The sequence below is a fragment of the Lampris incognitus genome, chromosome 18 (genome assembly GCF_029633865.1).
Source record: "Lampris incognitus isolate fLamInc1 chromosome 18, fLamInc1.hap2, whole genome shotgun sequence".
Classification (NCBI taxonomy): domain Eukaryota; kingdom Metazoa; phylum Chordata; class Actinopteri; order Lampriformes; family Lampridae; genus Lampris; species Lampris incognitus.
Window position 1 is genome coordinate 30,509,840 of NC_079228.1, and position 22,368 is coordinate 30,532,207.

General features: G+C 45.3%; 2 protein-coding genes across 3 annotated transcripts; both read right to left on the bottom strand.

Moving 5' to 3' along the window:
• Positions 1 to 1,788: 1,788 nt before the first annotated feature.
• Positions 1,789 to 18,844, bottom strand: LOC130129053 (protein naked cuticle homolog 2). Its single transcript, XM_056298849.1, has 9 exons — positions 18,631 to 18,844; positions 18,498 to 18,524; positions 18,285 to 18,364; positions 6,276 to 6,336; positions 5,501 to 5,577; positions 4,495 to 4,593; positions 4,161 to 4,296; positions 3,522 to 3,668; positions 1,789 to 2,699 (listed from the first exon to the last, which is right to left on the bottom strand). The coding sequence occupies exons 1-9, from the start codon at positions 18,653 to 18,655 to the stop codon at positions 2,281 to 2,283; spliced, it is 1,071 nt and encodes a 356-aa protein (XP_056154824.1). The 5' UTR covers positions 18,656 to 18,844; the 3' UTR covers positions 1,789 to 2,280.
• Positions 18,845 to 20,269: 1,425 nt separating this feature from the next.
• Positions 20,270 to 22,339, bottom strand: gatad1 (GATA zinc finger domain containing 1). 2 transcript variants are annotated; one of them, XM_056298796.1, is made up of 5 exons: positions 21,868 to 22,339; positions 21,353 to 21,475; positions 21,204 to 21,263; positions 20,782 to 20,965; positions 20,270 to 20,689 (listed from the first exon to the last, which is right to left on the bottom strand). In XM_056298796.1, exons 1-5 carry the CDS (start codon positions 22,045 to 22,047, stop codon positions 20,499 to 20,501), a joined length of 738 nt encoding a protein of 245 aa, XP_056154771.1. In that variant the 5' UTR covers positions 22,048 to 22,339; the 3' UTR covers positions 20,270 to 20,498. The 2 variants fall into 2 exon arrangements, with proteins under 2 accessions (XP_056154771.1, XP_056154772.1); XM_056298797.1 differs by lacking the exon at positions 21,204 to 21,263.
• Between the last annotated feature and the right edge of the window lie 29 nt (positions 22,340 to 22,368).

Here is a 22,368-nt window from a genome sequence, read left to right on the forward strand (position 1 = left end):
AAGGTGTCAAAAACTAAGGAACTTATCATGGATTTTAGGAGAAACAGCGATAAACCCAAAGCTAGCAGTACACATGGCGAGGACGTTCAAATTGTTGACACGTATAAGTACTTGGGAACCGTGTTCGACTCCCAGCTCGAGTTCGACGTGAACACAGATCCGATTGTCAAACGTGGACGACAGAGAATTCCCTTACTGCGGAAGTTCAAAGAATTCCCCTACTGCGGAAGCTCAACTCCTTAATGTGTGTAACCCCATCTCATGTACGTACTTTCTACCAGTCATTTATTGAAAGTCTTTTAACTTTTTCCTCTATTTGTTGGGTTAGTGGGTTGACTGTGAAGGACAGGAATAGCCTAAACAGTGTGGTGAAGGTCAGCTCCAAGATAACCCGAGTCCAGCAGAGAGACTCGCGCTCTCTCTGGGAGAAGCGTGTGGCCCAGAAAGCAAGAGGGATTATTAGCCAGTCTGACCAGGTCCTGTCCAGTGAACTCACTCTAATGCCCTCAGGCCGGCGCTGTAGAGCGCCCCCTAGGAAAACAAATCGCTATTCTAAGTCCTTCATTCCTTCTGCTAACAGGCTGTTAAATGCCGAGAGTAGTCATTTTAAATAAATGCTTTATATTGTTTTAAACCGCAATAGTTGATATATACCTTGCTTGTTTTTTGCATGGCTTGTGGGCCTAGTGTTGTATTGTGTAAGTTGTGTAAACACAACATCCATTGCACCTTGTCCGTCTTGGGAGAGAGATCCCTCCTCTCTTGCTCTCCCTGAGGTTTCTTACTATTTTTTCTCCCTGTTAAAGAGTTGAGTTTTTTTTAGGAAGTTGTTCCTTATCCGATGAGAGGGTCTAAGGACAGGATGCTGTGTTGCTGTAAAGCCCACTGAGGCAAATTTGTAATTTGTGATATTGGGCTACACAAAAAACATTGACTTGACTTGACTAACTGTACGTTCACTGAATGTAATGATGGAATGAAACGTGCAATGCATCTTGGGATGCTTCGTTTATTCATGGATTTATTCTATTATTTCAATTATGTGAATTTTTGGCCTTCGCCTGGTCCTCGTGTGAGTCTGCATGCATGGCCACACGAGGGCGACAGTGTGCATCTCTTGCCCATGAACTCCATCCATCCATTAGCCAAGCCGCTTATCCCAACAGGGGTGGCGGGGATGCTGGGAGCCTATCCCAGCAGTCACTGGGCGGCAGGAGGGGAGACACCCTGGACAGGCCGCCAGTCCATCACAGGGCTGCCCGTGAACCGATCTGTCTATTGTCTCTGACATACTGATGGCTGCCGCTCGTGTGTGAGTTTGTGTATGGTCTGGGCAGATTGTGAAACTAAACTGCCCTTCTGGGATAAATAAAGTTGTCGGAGTCTGAGTCTGAAACTGAAAGCATGGCTGTTTTGACCCCCCCCCCGCCCCCAAACCCCTTGGGTCGACGGCGGTCTCTCCCATGAGAGATAAAAATCAAATATGGACTTTAAACGGTTGTTATTACAATATAAACTATGACCTGGTAGAATCCGCAATACTTAAAGTGAAAGTATGGATTTCTTTTTTTCATCTTACTTTGTAATCCAGACCTAATCAGTCTATGATCGCACTATTAGTCTTCTTGTGTAACACAATGAGTTTTGTAAGTTACAACGAGTCAAAGTGGCATTATGCACTTGAATAAAGTCCAGTCCAGATCTCCTTTCAAGGTGCAGCTCATAAGGCCTACGCTATGCCTGATTGTCAGCAATCGAGATGAAGAAAACAGATGACCATCTCGGGATAAGCAAAATAATTTTATTACATCCAAATTCATTTGTACACACATTTGGTTTCTTCGAACATAAGAGATAATTCATACTCTCAATGTTCAATTAGTGTTTATTACCATGTTATTGATTTTGAAATATAAGCGATCTAAAATATATAGCACACTATACAGCAAAGGCAACTCGCATGTTATCATTATAATTGAAGTGGTAATCTAAAAGAACCTGAGAGGAAACTGTCAGTCTAAAGGGCTTTCAAAGGAAATTAGCATTCAAATCAAATTTTCCAATAGATTATCAGGGTTTAGACTAGATTCATCTTTAAGTTTTTTTTTCCTTTTTGATATATCATATAAATAACAGTGTAGTCAGATTGTTGTCTCTGTACATGAAAACAAGATGGTTCAGGAAATGAAATGTAATCCTTGGGGCTCACATTACAAATCTCGTACCTGATGAGTCCCATTTGATATCAAAGACAGTACCTGGGTGAAGCTGAGATTGCAGTCATGAAGGGTGGTAGTGGTGGTGGTGGTGGTGATGGTGTTCGTGATGGTGGTGGTGCTCATGCCGGCTACTCGACGGGGCCAAAGCCCCACAAGAGACAGGCAGGCTGGACAAAATCTCCCTCTCTCCCCCTGGCTGGGAACCAGGAGGTCTACAGGGGGATCCGGCCTCCTGCACCCGAGAGCGGAGCCTCTTACTGTGGTTACGGTGCAGAGGGACGTAGACCGGGGGCTGGGGCTGTGTAGAATGGCACCATGGGGAGGGATGTTGGCTGTGAAACCTGGCCAACTTGGGCCCCCCTCCATTCCTGTCAGAGAGGCCTCTTCGGGAATCAGCTGAGCTGCAGTTCTCCCTGCCTGCCACCAGGTGGGGCTGAACAGACGAGTGGGTGTCCTGTCTGGGCTCCTGGGGGAGGGATTCTGGATAGAGGGAGGAAAAATAATGAGTTCAATGTGATTATGAATTACATGTTCTGCAATTTAAAGATCCAGCCCAATGATTTTAATTCAGTCAGGAGAGATTTATTGTGGAACATTCGTGTTAGGAGTGTCCCCTTCTCAGCCTCGTATGTCTCGTTTGATTTATTATAACTGTTTTAGTGAGTCCTCTCTGAACACAGCTAATTCTCAGTGGGTTGAGGTTTTGAGGCCTTTTGTTCACCAGAAAGTTGGTTTTCAAGGGGATTTGTTCATATTCTTTCCCCTCTTTTTTCTCCCCAGTTGTATCTGGCCAGTTACCCCACTCTTCCGAGCCGTCCCGGTCGCTGCTCCGTTCCCCCTCCCCCCTGAACAGGTGCCCCGACCGACCAGAGGAGGCGCTACTGCAGCGACTAGGACACATACCCACATCCGGCTTCCCAACCGCAGACACGGCCAATTGTGTCTGTAGGGACGCCCGACCAAGCCGGAGGTAACACGGGGATTCGAACCGCCAATATATCAAACCGACCACTATACTACCCGGACGCCCCGGTCATATTCTAACAACAGTGGTTGTAATACTTTATATAATTTTAAATCACCAATCGTTTCAAAAAATAGAAGACCGGAAATATGATTTTCACTGGACTGGCTCTTTAATGCCATCTCTCCCTGAATCAGGTGACTGTTCTATCAGGATTTGGTTCTCTTCCCATCGGACCGTACCAAGGAAACGCTAGAGTCCCAATAACAGATTCATACCCCAACATCTACACCTGGTGATCTCTACAAGCTGACACAGTATTGGAGAGGTTTCTACACCTGCATTGTCAAACTTTGAGGTGAAGTTCTCGACGCCAGCCAAGTCCAGGTAGTGGTTTCTACGCTCTGTGTTTTCATCCACACAACATGGCCGCCGGTCTGGCCTGCCAACATCCTGGGACGTGTCCTGCTCCCTGTCTGCTGCTACTGAACAATTCAAAACAGATAATACCAGACACGCATTCAGAGACATGTTCTGGATACAGACAGTCAAAACGGTATCTGTCTTTGGCAAGTAAGTAGAATTTGATTTGTACAGCACTTTTAAAAACAGTTGCAAAGTGCTGCAACTATCATTTATGCTTCCACCCCGACCTGCTGCTTTTACATTTTATTGATTAAAATAGTTTTTCTATTCAAATTCAAACTTGTCAAGGATAAGATTGAAAGTAGGGACACACACACATACACACAAACACACAAACACACACACACACACACACACACACACACACACACACACACACACACACACACACACACACACACACACACACACACACAATACATCCACGTAGGGGTCATTGCAGGTTCAAGTGCAGGAGCAGTTTTGCCCTCCTGTTACTTTCAGTTTCTGTCCACCGAAAAGGTGCATGCATGTCCCTCATGGTGAACTATAAGTGATGGTTTTTCTCTTACCGGCCTGTGGGGTCCTATCTGGGCTGGCTGAAGGGGTGACAACTAGCTTGACCCTCAGGGCTGTGGTGCCTCCGTACGGCTGCTTGGCTGATGCCTCCACAACGTCATAGATGTAATACATAAGACTGGACATGTCCTGCAGAGTGCACACACACACACACACACACACACAGACACACACAGACACACACACACACACACACACACACAGACACACACACACACACAAAAATACAAGCATAAACACAAACTTTGCTGCAGACAAACAAATCATTTGAACTATAATCTTTTCAGTATGAACCCCCCCCCCCACACACACACACACCAGTCTTACTTTCTTGGAGACCTTGCCGTTGTTGTCAAAGTCGTAGAGTGTGAAGACCCACTCCTGCCGAGCATCGTCCTCCAGCAGCGCCGTGCTACACTCTGAGTCCTGCAAGTCCACAAGACATGAAGCAAAACACCATGAGAGGTGCCTTTTGCAGAGCGTCCACCTTACTTCGGCTAATTTTTCTCTTTTTCACAACTAATTTCGCAGTTACGTGACCATTTATTTGTTAAGTAAGGTATTTCTTTGGGTTTTAGATCTCGACAGTGGAAAAATACATAAGACGGTAAGTACCAGACAGATGTATTTTGCAACATCAAGGTAACACAAGGAGAAGCAGAGAACGTCACAAGAATGTATTCAAAAGACACTTGATTACAGGTGAGTACCACATTTGCGCCGATGCAGTGGAACACAAACCTCTGCAAAAAGTAACAACAATCATTTTTGAGGGGGATTTTTTCCCCCAACTTTTTCACCCCAATTGTATTTGGCCAATTGCCCCAATCTTCCGAGGTGCCCTTAGTCGCTGCTCCACCCCGTCTGCCGATCCAGGGAGGGCTGCAGACTACCACATGCCTCCTCCGATACATGTGGGTTGCCAGCTGCTTCTTTTCACCTGACAGTGAGGAGTTTCACCAGGGGGGTGTAGTGCGTGGGACGATCACGCTATTCCCCCCCACTTCCCCCTCCCTCCCGAACAGGTGCCCTGACCGACCAGAGGAGGTGCTAGTGCAGCGACCAGGACACATACCCACATCCGGCTTCCCACATCCGGCTTCCCACCTGCAGACACGGCCAATTGTGTCTGTAGAGCCGCCCGACCAAGCCAGAGGTAACACGGGGATTCGAACTGCCAATCCCCGTGTTGTTAGGCAACGGAATAGACCGCCACGCTACCCGGATGTCTAACAACAATAATTTATCTCCAAGTGTTATTTGCATCAGATCTTTTGTTCAGCGCCCGTCAGGAGATGTGGTGGAAATCAGAGGTGTGGAGGAGAGCACTCACACCAGCATGGTTGTTCTTCTTCTTCGTCTGTTTGTTTACTGGACGAAGGTCAGATCCCCTGACTCGTGGCAGTGCCACTGCAAGACACAGAGTACGCATGGTGACAGCAAGTTTTCAACTTTCCCACAGCCTGAACTGAAATAAAACTCGAAATTCAGAACTTAACACTCGGAATACAGAAGTCAGAATCCGTGCTCTGCCAAGCGAGTTTCCCCATACAAGGAATATCCCCTAATAGGAGCAGCACATGTGACTTGGCACGAACCTCTACGGACAAATATCAGACACTATCCATGAATATCTAGATAAATAAATCCCCAAGATTCCAGGAATAGTTTTGCATCTAAAAATACCAAGGAAACTCATGGGAGCAGCATCATTACATAAACAGTGTCGTGGCAGAGTACCGTGGAGTGCTGATTTTACAGGCTGATTCTGCATCAAGATTTTTTTGTGCGTCCGACCTTGCGAAGGGCTCACGTGGTACAATTTTCAAAGAATGTTTGGAAACGGTGAATAAACCGGGCAATAAAGCTGTACCATGCATGCAAGGGTCGAGGCATTCCCACACAAACACAAAGCAGATGTGGATATTCTCATGATTTCCTCTTTCCCAGGCCGAGGTGGTGGTGTGACCTACCAGCCATCTCACAGCGACTCTGGTGATGCAACAATAAAGCGTTTCACAAGGAGACACAGATTCAGCAAAGCATCGGTGCCTAAAAACCACCAGCGTTAAGTGGCAACGCAGGGTGCGTTTCATTTCCCCACTCACCCTGCAGATGGCAGCCGTGGCCGAGCTGGGAACCTTCCCGGAGTTCTCCCCTACTCGACTCCTGGGAAAAGGGGAGTGCAAATTTAGGGGGTGGGGGGGGGGGGGGGAGACAGACAGAGAGAGAGAGAGAGAGAGAGAGAGAGGGAAGACAAAAATAAAATCGGGAACAAAGCATCAAAGTGGTTTTGTCTTCATGTGGTACCGTGACAGATGCAGGGAGATCTCGAACTTCAGATATGAGCGGAACACACGGGGAATCTCTCAACATCTGGCTTCTTTCATGTGACACGGTCTTTGAAGGAAACTGTCACCGACTCCCCTTCAATTTCAGCGGCGGCAATGGCAAAGCGCTCTCAAACCCACCACACCCCCCCCCCCCGACACACACACACAAAACGGGGGGGGGGCGGGCGAGTCAGTAAACGTAGGCCGTTGTCCACCACGTCAGGCCGTGTGAACTCCGAAGCAATAGGTCAGATATATCGGACAAGGAAAGGTCAAGAGGTCACCAGTTTAAACACATGGATTAATTACATCGATGCCCCCTCGCCCCCCCCCATGCCTCGCTCTTTCGTTAACCGGGCTGCCCATCTTCAACTGCCCATGACCCCCTCGATGGGGCCTACACGTTGTGTGTTTTCATTTTGATGACCAGTCCTGATAGAGCGGGCCTGCTGTTCTGTGCATCCTACTGACCAAATAAATAAATAAACTCTAGTGGGACTTTTCAAGGGCTTCACGACGCCTTCGTGTTCATTACCTCCCGGTGTTAAAAAACCAAAAAGACGGGGCAAATGTATGCAAAATGACGTCGCCGGGAATGGAAACCACCTGACCTAGCGAGCGTCTGGCGGTGAAGTCAGACCTCCATCCTCTGAGCGTCGGCAGGGTGCACCAAAAAAAAGCCATTTCTTATCTCGCGGCGCGTCACTGCATGACAAAGGTTACACTGTCTCTGCAGCAGATGCAGATGAGCAACAAAAGAAAAGGCACAGGGGATTGTGGTGACAGATAACCGACTCACCCCATGGCTTCCTTCTTTCTCCATCACAGCCAAACTCCCCCCCCCCCCATTCATGCCGCCACGCTCTGCCTGCCGCGGGGGCTTTGATGTGGGGTAGGGTTACCAAGTAAAAGGGGGGGGGCGGCATCGGGGTGGAAAAATGGTGTGTGTGTGTGTGTGTGTGTGTGGGTGGGTGTGCCTGTGTGTGTTGGGTGTGTGTGCCGGTACTTTTCCTGTCTTTAACGGGGTGTCGGCCTGCAAGCATCCGGTACCCCCCCAACCCAACCCACCCCTATCCCCACCCCCCCTCTCTCTTTACATCCTACACCCCCGACCCCCCACCCATCCCATCTCCCCCACCCTCATACAACACAGCCCAGAGCTTTGCAAGAACACTGATGGCCTTTGTTTGACTGCATTTCTGTCGTAGCGCTTCCTGACAACCCAATACCTGGATAGGTAGTTTCATGGTAAGAAAGGTGGGGGGGGGTAAGGTTGGGGGCAGAGCAGGAGGTAGAGCCCATGTGACCACAGAGAGAGGCCATGTGGCTCTCCTGTATGAATGCCTCTGCAAATAGGAGGTCAGAGGACTTTCCATGCACACGGCCATGTTCACTTATGGCTGTGTGCATGGGTAATCTCCACCGGCTGAGGTCACTGCGTGTAATTTCTATACATTAGTGTTTATACCAAGTACACACGCTCTATTTTGTTGGATTTTTTTCCCTTTGCTTTAGCTTAAGTTCGTGTGTAGCGCAACCCTTTTTAGCCTGTGATTTCTATCATTTTCATCTTGCACATGTGTTGACACTGATGGGTAGTTTGTAGGTTAATCTCTACTGTGCTCTTTAAGATGACAGTGAAGGGAATAAGGTGGACAAGATGGCAGTGCAGTCCATTCATTTATATGAGACGCTATGTGTGTGTGCACGGCAGTACATGAAGTCGCATTTAAACCAGGCCCCCCTTTCAGTGATTCATTGCTGCTCTTTGGCCGTAATTCGCAATGGAATTTGTAATGGGAGAAAATGAGGAGCTGTTGTTCAAAACAGGCCCGAGAGCAAAGAAACCATTAAGCGGCCCTAATTTTCAGGCGCTGCTCGCTCACATGGGAGGCCAGATGGGAGCGATTATTAGATGGCGGGGGGGTGTGTGTGGGAGAGTTGGGTTGTTATTGGGCAAGGAAGTGTTGGATTAGGGGAGAGGAGAATTGGCTTGGTGGTTAATACCAAGTTCAATTTCCATATCCAATCTGTGCTTTGCACACAGACACTGTGTCATCCATGCAAAGCGAAAGTGTAATAAGAGTCCAAGCGAGTTATGGACTAGTTAACCGGGAGTATGTGAATGAGTGAGCGAGAGTAGTTTCTTCCCAGGTCTGTTAGTTACTTCACATCTAAGAAATTAAAAAGGGAACTTGAGACTGACTTCACATGGGTTTGTCATTTCTCTCTCTCTAGAAAAACTTGTGACTGCCTTGGTAACACCTGTCAATATGACACACACCCGAGCTGGTATATTAAAGATAGATGGATTCTTAACTGTCTTTCTCGAGGAAATTTTTCCCCACTGCCTGTACATTAAAATACAAGTATACCTCCATTCAAAGTACGTACACACTCCCACATGGTGCACAGGTACAGCCACCCACTACAAACATACATGTCCATGACATTCAGTGTGACGTGGAGGTCACGGGTACACAGATAAGGCAGATACAGACAAAAACCTGCCGTTTCCCCCCTCAAATAAACAGAAAATCGTGACTTCTTACGGGATCTCTATAAAAGCAGAACATCAAAGCCGGGGGACCAACTGAACAATTCGTCCTGTGTTCGGGGCAAACCAGGTTTTCCCCGGCGCCCAGCTGGAATGTTCCGGTGGGCAGAGTTTAACCAAAATATGACCAGAGAGGCCAGACTTAGAGGACATAGAATAACAAATAGACACCCAAGACAGAAACACCTTGGTGCTAACAATATAAACGCGGCTGGAGGAGGGCGGGCTCCAAAAAAAAAGCACAATCACTGGGCTGGTTTTCTCCGCGGCTTGCAGTCAAACTGGTCATTCCTAATCACGAGTTATTAAAACTAAACAGGTTTATGGGGTTGACACATGAAGAGACTAAGTACGTTGGGCCCTGGGGTGTCATCGCATTGACACCAAAAAAAAACAAACATACTTAGGCACCATCTGCCCCAAAACTTGTTTCTATTGTTTATGCACTGCAATATACTAAGTCACTAATATTTAACAAGTTTACACAACACTGAAGTGAACTGTCTTTATGCATGCTTAATAATCCAGCTAAGAAAATCAAAGAAGGTTGAATCGGTTCACCTGGATAGGTTTATTGACAGATAGGTTTCATCGCCCATCTAAGTGACCTCTTCAGTCTGACTGCTTGTTTATAAGGGGGGGGGGGACACCTGCAGTCAGTTTAGACTGAAGAACTCCACGTAGATGGGTGACGAAACGTATCTGTCAATAACCGTTGTGTCCAGATGAACTGATTCAATCTTGTTTGGTTGAAGTTAACTGGCCTGCTAGGCCGGACCTCTTCTCTGTCTGAGGGAGTGAGACCAGAACCAGAACTGCATTTTCCTCACACCATTTTTTTTAAACCGACTTTTGTCGCTATCGTTGTTTGGTCTAGGCGCGCTTCGATAGCGTGGGAACCTGACGAATCTGCGAGCTCGTTTGCTCTCGCTTATAGCATATTAGCATTTGCGAATTCGCCCGGTTCCCAGGCTAGCGCCTCTACAGAAATCTGGGAAATCAGCACAAGTAATGCGGCGCTAACCAAAAGACCAGCGTACACGGCCCATTTCCAACGTCCCTCTTTTGAAGTGAGGGCGGAGAGAAGGGGCGATTCTTTAAGGGCCAACAGAGGGCTCTTTGAGACGGCCCCGCCGACGGAAAGAAGTGTGGCGTCTGCGTCTGCGTGACCCGAGGCGACGTTGCCCCAGGAGACGGTGGGTGTCACATGACTGGTTGAGCTCAGAGCGCGTCGGTTTCGCGCTCTGCAGCGGTTCCAGTCTGCTTTAGAAGATGGCCGAGTGTTGCCGGAGACACGTTGGAGGGTTTGCTGAAACACGCTCGGCAGCTAACTAAGTCAAATGCACTTGTTTTTCAGGAAATAGTTCAACCCTGGACTCGGTGGCGTCCGGTCAATGAGTCAACTGTCTCGTCCTGACGCAGCTGTACTACAACCGGCGGAGGGGAAAAAAGGCTTCACAGCTTCTACAGACTAATAACAAACGGTCCTATTGAAAACAAGCTCGGTGCCATGCGAAACCAGAAAGTTTCACCCATGACGAGGCGCAAAATATGAAGGAAAACGGTTTTGTGTAAAAAAAAAGAAGAAGAAGCGTATATCTTACATTTATGGCTTATGTTTTGATTGAAAATGTTTTGGCGATATTCATAGATTGATTTATAGATGGTGGAGGGGGAACGCAGTTTACCTGCCTTTTTACTTGGGCCTACTGACTGAAGTGTACACGCTTTTCTTTTAGGGCTGACATAAATCGTCATTACTCGGAATTCGTTGTATATGCAACGACATATATAGATATAGATATATAGGGATAGATAGATATATAGATAAAGAATTGCATATGCAGTTGACTGGTTAGCGAGAATGCAAATCTTCCCCCTGAAAATATCACCTATACTGGTAGTGGCGTGAGGATGAATGACTAAAGGCTCTACCCACGTTGTTCTTTAACACGACGCCACTTTACAGATGATTTCATATTCACAAATGTTATCATTTTTTAGGAGAACGTGTTAACGGTTTCTTCCTTTAATAAGTTCCATTACATTACTTTGAGTTATTTTTTTGTGTGCTTGACCTGATTTGAAAGATACGTCTTCTAGTTAGGCACCAAAGTCTTCAAAACTTGGACCCAAATGGAGATAAAAAGAAGGAACCGAAAGAGCACGTGCCACCCCCCCCCAAAAAAAGCAAATTAACTTTTTCCATTTGCCTAAATGAACCATTATAACCAGGTCGAGCTTTTACAGCTGACGGCTGTGTAAGCTGTGGAGTCTCCGAGTGTCAGACTGGAAAATCTAATCACAGCAACAAGTCTGTCATTAATGAGCACCGAACCTCCACCGCAGCCCTTTAAAAAGACTTGGCGCGGTCGGGTCTCTTTTTCCTAATTGTAGACCTCCAGAAATCCCGTATAGCGCCGTGCGCTCTCAGAGTCTGTAGCACTCCATAAACCTCTGAGCAGCCCAGCGAGAAAATCACATCTCATGACTTCACCATTGCTCTGAACGTGATTAGTAGAAGGAGCAGCATGCGAGACAGAAGATGGATATATATATATATATATGTATATGTGTATATATAGATGTATATATATAGATGTATACACTCACTGGCCACTTTATTAGGTACACCTTGCTAGTACCGGGTTGGACCCCCTTTTGCCTTCAGAACTGCCTTAATCCTTCGTGGCATAGATTCAACAAGGTACTGGAAACATTCCTCAGAGAGTTTGGTCCATATTGACATGATAGCATCACGCAGTTGCTGCAGATTTGTTGGCTGCACATCCATGATGCGAATCTCCCAGTCCACCACATCCCAAAGGTGCTCTATTGGATTGAGATCTGGTGACCGTGGAGGCCATTTGAGTACAGTGAACTCATCGTCATGTTCAAGAAACCAGTCTGAGATGATTCGAGCTTTATGACATGGCGTGTTATCCTGCTGGAAGTAGCCATCAGAAGATGGGAACACTGTGGTCATAAAGGGATGGACATGGTCAGCAACAATACTCAGGTAGGCTGTGGCGTTGACACGATGCTCAGTTGGTACTAAGGGGCCCAAAGTGTGCCAAGAAAATATCCTCCACACCATTACACCACCACCACCAGCCTGAACCGTTGATACAAGGCAGGATGGATCCATGCTTTCATGTTGTTGATGCCAAATTCTGACCCTACCATCCGAATGTCGCAGCAGAAATCGAGACTCATCAGACCAGGCAACGTTTTTCCAATCTTCTATTGTCCAATTTTGGTGAGCCTGTGCGAATTGTAGCCTCAGTTTCCTGTTCTTAGCTGACAGGAGTGGCACCCGGTGTGGTCTTCTGCTGCTGTAGCCCATCTGCCTCAAGGTTCGATGTGTTGTGCGTTCAGAGATGCTCTTCTGCATACCTCGGTTGTAATGAGTGGTTATTTGAGTTACTGTTGCCTTTCTATCAGCTCGAACCAGTCTGGCCATTCTCTTCTGACCTCTGGCATCAACAAGGCATTTTCGCCCACAGAACTGCCGCTCACTGGATATTTTCTCTTTTTCGGACCATTCTCTGTAAACCCTAGAGATGGATGTGCGTGAAAATCCCAGTAGATCAGCAGTTTGTGAAATACTCAGACCAGCCCGTCTGGCACCAACAACCATGCCACGTTCAAAGTCACTTAAATCACCTTTCTTCCCCATTCTGATGCTCGGTTTGAACTGCAGCAGATCGTCTTGACCATGTCTACATGCCTAAATGCATTGAGTTGCTGCCATGTGATTGGCTGATTAGAAATTTGCGTTAATGAGTAGTTGGACAGGTGTGCCTAATAAAGTGGCCGGTGAGTGTATATATATGTGTGTATATATGTATATATAGATGTGTGTACATATATATATAGATGTGTATATATATATAGATGTATATAGATGTGCAATATAGATAAGCATTCATTCAGTTTATCTATATTGGCATGAGACAGGCTTGTGCTGTCACATAAAGAATTTACTAGAATCACTGGATTATTTTGCTCCTTATTTGTTGAGCACTTTTCCTACCATTGAGTGTTTCTTTTAACAAAGTTTTATATATATATATATATATATACAAGGCAGTAAATGGTATGTCTTTTCCTGAGTAGGTTTATTGACAGCTGATGATTGCTTATGGCATGAAACAGGCTTGTACTGTCTCATAAACAATTTACTTGACTCACTGGATTATAAGTATGTATGTGTGTGTGTGTATATATGTATATATATATATGTATATATAGCTGATGAGTGCGCGACGCACGAAACAAGCTTGCATTGCTACGTATTAAGTTTTTTTCCTACATCTATATTGATTATATATATATATACACACACAAACAAACACACATATATATATACATATATATATATATACATATACACACATATATACATATATATTAGTATTCCACTCCTCATTTGTTGAGCACTTTTTTCAACAGCACCATTGATGGTTTGATGGTTTACGGGGGAAAAACGCTATATATAGATATATATGGCTAGATATGTATATATGTATGTGTGTGTGTGTGTGTGTGTGTGTGTGTGTGTGTGTGTATATATATATATGAGAGAGAGAGAAAGAAAGAAATGAGAGAGATGGATGATAGATGGATAGAGAGAGAGAGAGAGAGAGAGAGAGAGAGAGAGAGAGAGAGAGAGAGAGAGAGAGAAGAAAGAAAGAGAGAAAGAAAGAAAGAAAGAAAGAAAGAAAGAAAGAAATGTGTAGGCAGGTCAGGTGTGTTTTCACTTTGTCAGACGAAGAAGCCAAGCTGTTGTAGATAGAAAGCAGACATGGCAGAAGATCACCTTTGCCGGCAGAAAGCACGACACTGATGGCTGAAAGTCAGGTTCCGCCATGTTGTTCTGTTTGGCGGTCGGTCGGGAAGGTGTTGTCACATCTTGACTGTTTGTTTACTGTTTCATTTTGAATGGATCTCTAGGATTCAGAAATATCAAGCAGCACTGCGACTTTTGATGCTACCATCATCATATGCGTCTGTACATTAAAGGGTAAAAATCCTGATTTTCAACATGATCTTTTTCTCTATATATAGTACACACGTTGTAGAGATAACACTCCATTAGCAGCCTTAACACTAAGCAGTCTTCTGTGTGTCTCTGAAACGCCACTAAAATCATCATAAAAGTGTCCACCAACAATCCCTGAATATGAAAACTACAACTCTTACTTCCTGGTCTGACAGGAAGTAATCGAAACAAACTATAAGAAAATGTGAATAACAACGCTGCATACAGCTGTTGTAGCTAACACCATGTACACAGAGACGGCGATTCACGCATTGTCTGCCACTGATGTCACCGGCGGGCACTTTTCCACGCTTTCCCCTCCACTACTGCCCTTTCTAACTAAGGATCAAGTCAGGTCAAGGCAAAAAAACAATCAAGGTGATGGACAAAATGAATAAACCTGCCCTTTTCTCCCTGTAAGAAGCAACTCTCCGTAGACAATAGTGCGTTTATGTTGCCTTTCTCTTTGTCTCTTTCTGTGTGTCTTGTTTTCTTTAAACTACTGATGCTCAGTTTCTTCTTTCAGCACCAGAGTTGGTTAACACCAGGCCTCCATCCCGCTTGCTTCAACAGTGTATCCGGGCCAAAACCTGGCTCTTTCATAAACGCTAATAGCATACATGTGATGTTGTTTGTGCCACCAAACATCCACTTCCCTTTTGCATTTCAACCCCCACCTCTCCTCCAAGCCCTTTAACTGCCTCTCTCCATCACGCCACAACCCCACCCCCTCAGCCCAGTCTGTCTGTCTGCCTGCCTGCCTGTCCATCTATCTGCCTGTCTGTCTGCCTGCCTGCCTGCTTGTCTCTCTGTCTGTCTGTCTGTCTGTCTGTGTGTATGTCTGTCTGCTTGTCTGTCTATCTGCCTGTCTGTCTTTCTATCTGCCTGTTTGTCTATCTATTTGCCTTTCTGTCTATCTGCCTTTCTGTCTATCTGCCTGTCTGTCTATATGTCCGTCTATCTGTCTGTCTGCCTGCCTGTCTGTCTATCTGTCTGTCTGTCTGTCTGTCTGCCTGTCTCTCTGGCTGCCTGTCCACCTGTCTGTCTGCTTGTCTGTCTATCTGCCTGTCGGTCTATCTACCTGTCTGTCTATCTGCCTGCCTGTCTGTCTACCCGTGTGTGCTGTGTAGTGTTGTTATTCTATGTTAAGTACCCTGAGAGAGCCATGAAACCGGAGTAAAATTCCATGTATGTGCAAACCTATATGGCAAATAAACTTGATTCTGATTCTGTCTGTCTTTCTGTCTGTCCGCCTGTTTGTTTGTCTGTCTATCTATCTGTCTGCTTGTCTGTCTGTTGCAGGAAAGCAGTACCAGATGTGTGGTGTTATTCGGTAAGGCGGGGGTGTGTACTCCGTCAAAGACCTCGCTGTTCTGAGCGAGATGGTCGCATCTCACTTCACATGGACCCGGTTGCCTCTTCAAGAAGGTGGCAGTGAGGAGTGGGTGTGTGGGTGTGGGTGTGGGTGTGGGTTGGGGGGGGGGCGGGTGTTGGTTTAATGAAACCCTTTCCAAACACCTTTCAAGTCCCCTAGATGTGAGCTTACACTGTTCATCCTGTAATTGCCAGGGCAGACGTAATCTGCCGAGGTCTGGAGAGAGATAGGCCGGTTTTCACGGCGGTGGGCGATCACATTGGCCAGTGTGTGGAGATTTGCTCACGTTGAGTCGTTTCATCCCTTCTCTTCAGCACCAAGGGAACGCACTTTATTTGTAAAAGTGATCACGTCACTTTCACACATTCATCGGACCGTTTTTCAACTGGTAGTGCGGCACATAAGGGCTTACTTTGTCATAACCAATCTGCCCACCATAAGATGGTTTCATGCACCGTTAGGTTTCCTCTGGGAAAATAATCATATGTTCTGTTTGGTCCACACTCCTCAGTAGCAGCACACAATCTCAACAGACTATTTCAATACACAATCCATCCCATGTCTGTGATGAACACAAGGCTGGTCTGAAATGCACCGTCCCGTGATGCTCCCGCCTACATCATGGTTTCCATCACCGTCATTTATCATATGGCTCAAAGCTTCTGCTCCTAAACGTTTCCATTCCCCGAGTTTGTGTTCCAGATGGGCGCTTCACAACGTGGCAATACTTATGAAGTCCCCCCCCCCCCAGGTGAACCAGATGTAAAATGTAAATCACCGCTTCTGGTGGAGATTTAAAAATGATGTCAGTTAGAAAGGCTTGTCACAAAAGGATCCGTGTGTGGTTTCGAGCCACTGGTTTTTTCTTGTTTGAGAGCACAAAACGAAATGACTACCGCCATGAAACTGTAATAAGCCAATCAGGAGAATTTCATCTGTTAGTAAACCATTACTATTATCAATAATTTCATCTATATCAATGCGTCTGTACAGTGGATAGATTAAGAAGTCTACACAGCCCTGCTAAAACGGCAGGTTTTTGTGACGTAAAAAAAATGAAACCGAGATAAATCATGTCAGAACTTTTTTCCACCCTTAATGTGAAATTGCAACCTATAAAAATGAGGTGAAAAACAATCAGAAACATTTTGGGGAAAAAAATACAAACTGTACAGTCATCTGGTTGCATAAGTGTGCACACCCTGTGTTCAAAATTAACCAATCCCATTCAAGCTCATGTTAAATAGCCGTTAGTATACACCAGCCATCTGTTAAAGTGACTGTGATGAACCCCAAATAAAGTTCAATGGTTCCTGCAGGACTTCCCTGACACCGTCTTGGTTGCATCCAACTGCAAATGCATGAACAGGATCTCATTGTTGAACGGTATTGATCAGGGGAGGGGCATCAGATATATACCATGGGACACAGTGAAGACAAACATCAACAACTGGAGAAAATATGGCACAACAGTGACATTACCAAGAACAGGATGTCCCTCCAAAATGGATGAGAAGACAAGGAGAAAACTGGTCAGGGAGGCTGCCAAGAGGCCTACGGCAACATTAAAGCAGCTGCAGGAACTTCTGCCAAGTCCTGGTTGCTCCCTACATGTGACAACAGTCTCTTGTATTCTTCATATGTCTGGGCTATGGGGTAGGGTGGCAAGACAAAACATCCAAACCCGGCTCTTTGCAAGAAGATATATCCAGTCTCCCAAAATCACACGGAAAAATGTGTTTTGGTCTGATGAGAACAATGCTGAACTTTGGCCCAAAAACAACACATCACATCACCAGAAGAACACCATACCCACAGTGAAGCATGGTAGTGGCGGCATCATGCTTTGGGGCTGCTTTTCTTCAGCTGGAAAAGAGGCTTTAGTCAAGGTGGAGGGGAATCACGAGTAGCTCCAAATACCAGTCGATTTTGGTGCGAAACCTTCAGGCATCTGCTTGAAAAGCTGAAGATGAAGAGGAATTCCCCCCTTCAGCACGACAACGACCCAAAGCATACATCCAAATCAACAAAGGAATGGCTTCACCAAAAGAAGATCAACGTTTAGGAAAGGCCGAGCCACAGCCCAGACCTGAATCCAACAGAAAATCTGTGGGGGGACCTGAAGAGGGCTGTGCACAGGCGATGCCCTCGCAATGCGATGGATCTAGAACACTTTTTGAAAGGAGGAGTGGGAAAATATTGCCAAGTCAAGATGTGCCAAGCTGATAGACTCTTACCCTGTAATCAAATCAAAAGGTGCTTCAACCAAGTATTTGTTTAGGGCTGTGCATACTTATGCAACCAGGCTATCGCAAGTTTTGTTTTTTTTCCACTAAAATTTTTCTCTGATTGTTTCTGTAATTTCGCATTAAAGGTGGAAAACGTTCTGACATGATTTATCTCGGTTTCGTTTTTTACGTCACAAAAAACTGCCATGTTAACAGGTCTGTGTAGGCTTTTTATAGCCCCTGTGTTTACGGTACATCTGCTCATTTGCAATACCTGTACCCCATCTTCAGTGCATTTACAGCCTATTCATATTCATCTCAACACACCTGACTTCGCCTTTTCTTAGATTTAACACACTTACACTTTGCCTACATGGTGTCTCACACGCTATTTTCTTGCACACTCACGGTTAAAACGTCTCATTGCCATCGCACCAGTATTGTGTGCATGTGACAAATATAACTGATTTGATTTGAGACTTTCACTTAATGTCGAAGCTGCACAAGCATCGGCTTTGTGACACAAAATCGGCCGGCGTTTCGTGGAGTCAAATGGAAAGGCGTGAAGTGCACATTGTACCTGTTTGAGCTTGACTTTGGGGGGGTGGATGCGTTGCAGCTCTCGCTGACAGCTGAGCACGTTCGAAGCGAAACTACCACCTGCAGAAAATGAAGAGAAGCGACTCAGCCTGGCCACTTCAGCGGCCGCACACTGCGACGTTTCCATCACATCCTTTCCTTTAGTCCTATGTATTTTGTATGTATGTTTACATTTGGCAGATACGAAACTCACCTTCTGGGCTCTCCCTGCGTTTGGACGCTATTCAACAAAAGGACGGAGGATGGTTAATGCCTCAGAGTGTTTTCTATATCAGTCACATTGAACACGCGAAAAGGAAACTTTGCACGCTCATAAAATGCCTCACCATGTTTGGACTGGAGTTTACCCATATTCCTCTTGTTGTTGTTGTTGTTGTTGTTGTTGTTGTTGTTGTTGTTTTCCTCTCGGTTTTCAAAATGCCCACCTATCTTCGCCCTAAATCGGGAAACGATGAAAATGCCCTTCCCATGGCGAGAGATGAAGTGGTGAAGCCATGTCTGTAGCAAAGGCAGGCGTTATAGGTGACACATGGACCGCTGAGGTAGACCGGACGAGGCGCGCGGCGCGCAGCCACCGTGCGAGTTCGTCGCAAGAGAGGACGCGCGCGGAATTGTAGGGGAAATGGCGCCATCTAACGGCGAACGAGGAAAACGCCACAACAGCGCGGCGTCAAACTCGGAAACTGGAATTCGAAGCGCGGCTCAAACCAGCCCGAAATCAACAGGAAGGAGAAGAAATGTAAAATATTTGCATAGGAACGAGAAAGATATGGACCCTGGGAGAGGCTCCGTCAGATCTAAACTCTTAAAAACTATCAGATGAGTCCCGAATCCGTCAAGACATTGGGTCATCCTGAGCAGTACAGGCGGTTTGGATAATGGATGGATGGATGAATCACTTGGACGGACAACGTGTCAAGCAGTTATCTTCGCTTGCTTACCGTTGCCTGTTACCATGAAGCCCAAAGTAACTTTCATGTCTGCCTGTGGAAAGAGACATTTTAAGCATCCATGCTCTAATGGGCTACTGTGGATTGCGGAACATTGTAAATATAAATTACATAAAATGTACACGAAACCATTCCGGACCAGGCTCGAGAAAACACGAGGCTTCTAAAATTGAGTTAATGTTAAGTTGGACTTTAATAAGAAGATATGCTGAATTAAAAAGCCCACTTCGCTGACTGTTCTCATTATTGAACAGACAGTATAGTCATAATAATTTCACACCGCAAAGACAACCTAGAAAAATTACTTGATTGTACCAAAGAGATAGACGTCACCAGTCTCTTGTGATTGAAAATTGAAACTAGATCATTATGTATCTTACTTGGCTTAGTGTGTTATTTCAGAAACATTCAGGGTTTGGGCACATTTATCCAAGGTGCCAGTACAGCAGTGGTTCTCAGCTCCGGTCTTTGTGGATCAACAGTACAGCTGGTTTTCTCTTCTGCCAGGTAATCCATTACATTCACCTGTAGAGCTGGGTCTAAAACCTCCGATTTACCAGGTGGCCTACCTGTTAGAGCAGCCTCGAAAAGTACAAACTCGTTGATGAGGAAACACACGCTGTTGGTAGACGAAGCCTGCATCACAGTGTTTCATTACATTTGGCAGCTCTAGAATGAACTGCACTCTTTCTTATCAGTATGGTTTGTTGATATCAAATGTTGGGTTTTGTAGAGGTTGATTTCGTCCTCATTCATCATCAAAGTGCAGGTCATATTAAAACGTTGACATTTAACAACTTCTTTTTTTTTTTTTACTAATAGTATCTACAGGTAAACTACAGTTAATTGTTTGTCTGACCTAAACTATGTAGATTTTGTCCCTTCACAAAGTCAGAAACAGGCTGATTTACCATCAATTTAGAAAAAAACAGTTATTGCATCAATGTGCAAAATGATACAAGTGAACGTTTTTTGGGGAACATTATCAAGAGATACAAAAGATGATGGAAAAGAACACAATATGTTTATTACCAGATACAAAAGTACTATTTCGGTGCTTGGGACGTGTAAACAGCACTTTATCCTGTTCGAATGTGCTGTTTACATTCAGTTGTATGACAAATTAGTTTCGTCCATCAAATATACCAGCTGTGTTTTACACAGCCATCTTCCCTCTATTATATTACACAAATGTACATGTGTCCGCCTACAGTTCAGCAGACAAAGTCAAAATTGTATCCCTGCTAACTGCTGCCTCCAACTGATTCCTTGACAGCAGTAGCTGGTGTTGGTCCTATGTGGGTCCAGATGTACCCTTTCTCTGGTCGGATGGGAATGGTAGGGAACGGTGAGCTCCGCGACTTGAAGTACTCAGATGGGGCATGACACACAAACTCCAGGTACTCCATCTTTCTGGGCAGATCCTCTTCTGGACCTAAAACAACAAGACGATGACAATAAAGTATATCTCAAGGAAAAAGCCTAAAACCAGCATGACTTTCATCTTATAACATTGTTACTGCTTACCAACAATGTACGTTCCAGGATCAAATTGGTCCTTCGGACTAGCCTGGGTGGGGAGGAGCCAGGTCAGTGCAGCGCTCTTCTCACAATACTGATCCTGGACGAAGCCGCGGATCTGGGCATAGTACGGTTTCCCATCTTCCTCATCCATTACCTTGATTACATCTCCTATCTGGTAATATACACCCTGTGGGCATAGGGCAGAAAGTTACAGCCCAAGCCCTGATTAATTGGAGAGTAATTTGATTCGACTCTTTACACATGTACCCATGTGATGAAGGAAGTTCTAATACATCAATGCAGTGAATGCAGTAATGCAACCTATATGAATGAGGGAAGCGGAGGCCAACATTACTAACCAGCCTGATTGAACAGACTCATTAAATGTGGTGTTATGTAACAATGAATGAAGACATGGACCATACCTTGTAAAAAACAGATTCAGATGTGATGATTGTGGCTACAGATTCTGGTGCTTTAATCGGCTGAGGAAAAGAACAAAGATCAAGATATATTGCAAAGCACACTGCCACAATGCAGAGATAGAGTGATCACCACATCTGTGCCAACTTACATTTTTCAGTTTGAATATGTGTCTTCTCCCTTTTCCCTTCGTCGACACTTTCTTCTCAGAGGCAGGAGCCTTATATTTGGTGCTTCTCAACCGGGCTGATCTCCTGTGAATCTCCTGCTTGGACTGTGGATGACAAATGCATCAGTCATGTGTCAAAGAAGGTTTAATCAGTTCGTCTGGATACTATCGTATTACATAAGGGTACGTGTGTGTATCTGTTAAGCGTTTCAAAGGCCATGAAACTCCAGTTAATGGTCACACCCATAGTTGCATATGCAACTGGTCGTTGGTTTCTGTCGTTATGCAACTGTATTGTTTATAAGGGGTGGGGATACCTGCAGTCAGTTTAGACTGAAGATGTCACTTAGTTGAGTGATAAAACGTATCTGTCAATAATAACAATGAACTGATTTCCTCCAGCTGATGCACAGCCACTGCCGTGTATTGGGCAACGGACACACAAAAAAGCAGCTACGAACGTAAATCGCGGATTGCAAAATGGACCTGGACCTTACCTGCTTCCCACCGCCATTATTCTGTGTTGTGCTAGAGGACACGGAGGGTCCCGATGCTCCACCGCTGCTACTCTTCCCTGTGCAGTTGTTGCACAGTATCTCCCCTTGACTCCCCTTCTTCCACATCGACGACGAGTTCGTCTTGCAAATACTGCAGCATGGTTTTAAGCCTAGTGGCATATTTGTTGCCAAAAACGTCGATCGATGAAGTTGAACGATAATGTCCAACAACGAGAACAAGGGTAACGCTTCAATAGGAGCAATGTAATGACGGGAAAAACGACTTCACAGAACGAACGAATTATAAAAAAAAATCACAGACTAGACTGTTATGATCTAGGGCTTTAGATGATCAAACCGTCCAAACACGGACTGTATTAATAAAAAATGCAATTAACATTTTTTGATATGATTGACCCAGTTTCTTCTTCTTTTTGTCGCGTTAGACCAATATTTTCTTCGGTGGTGTCTGATTTTGATGACGCTAAAGTCAAGCGCCAT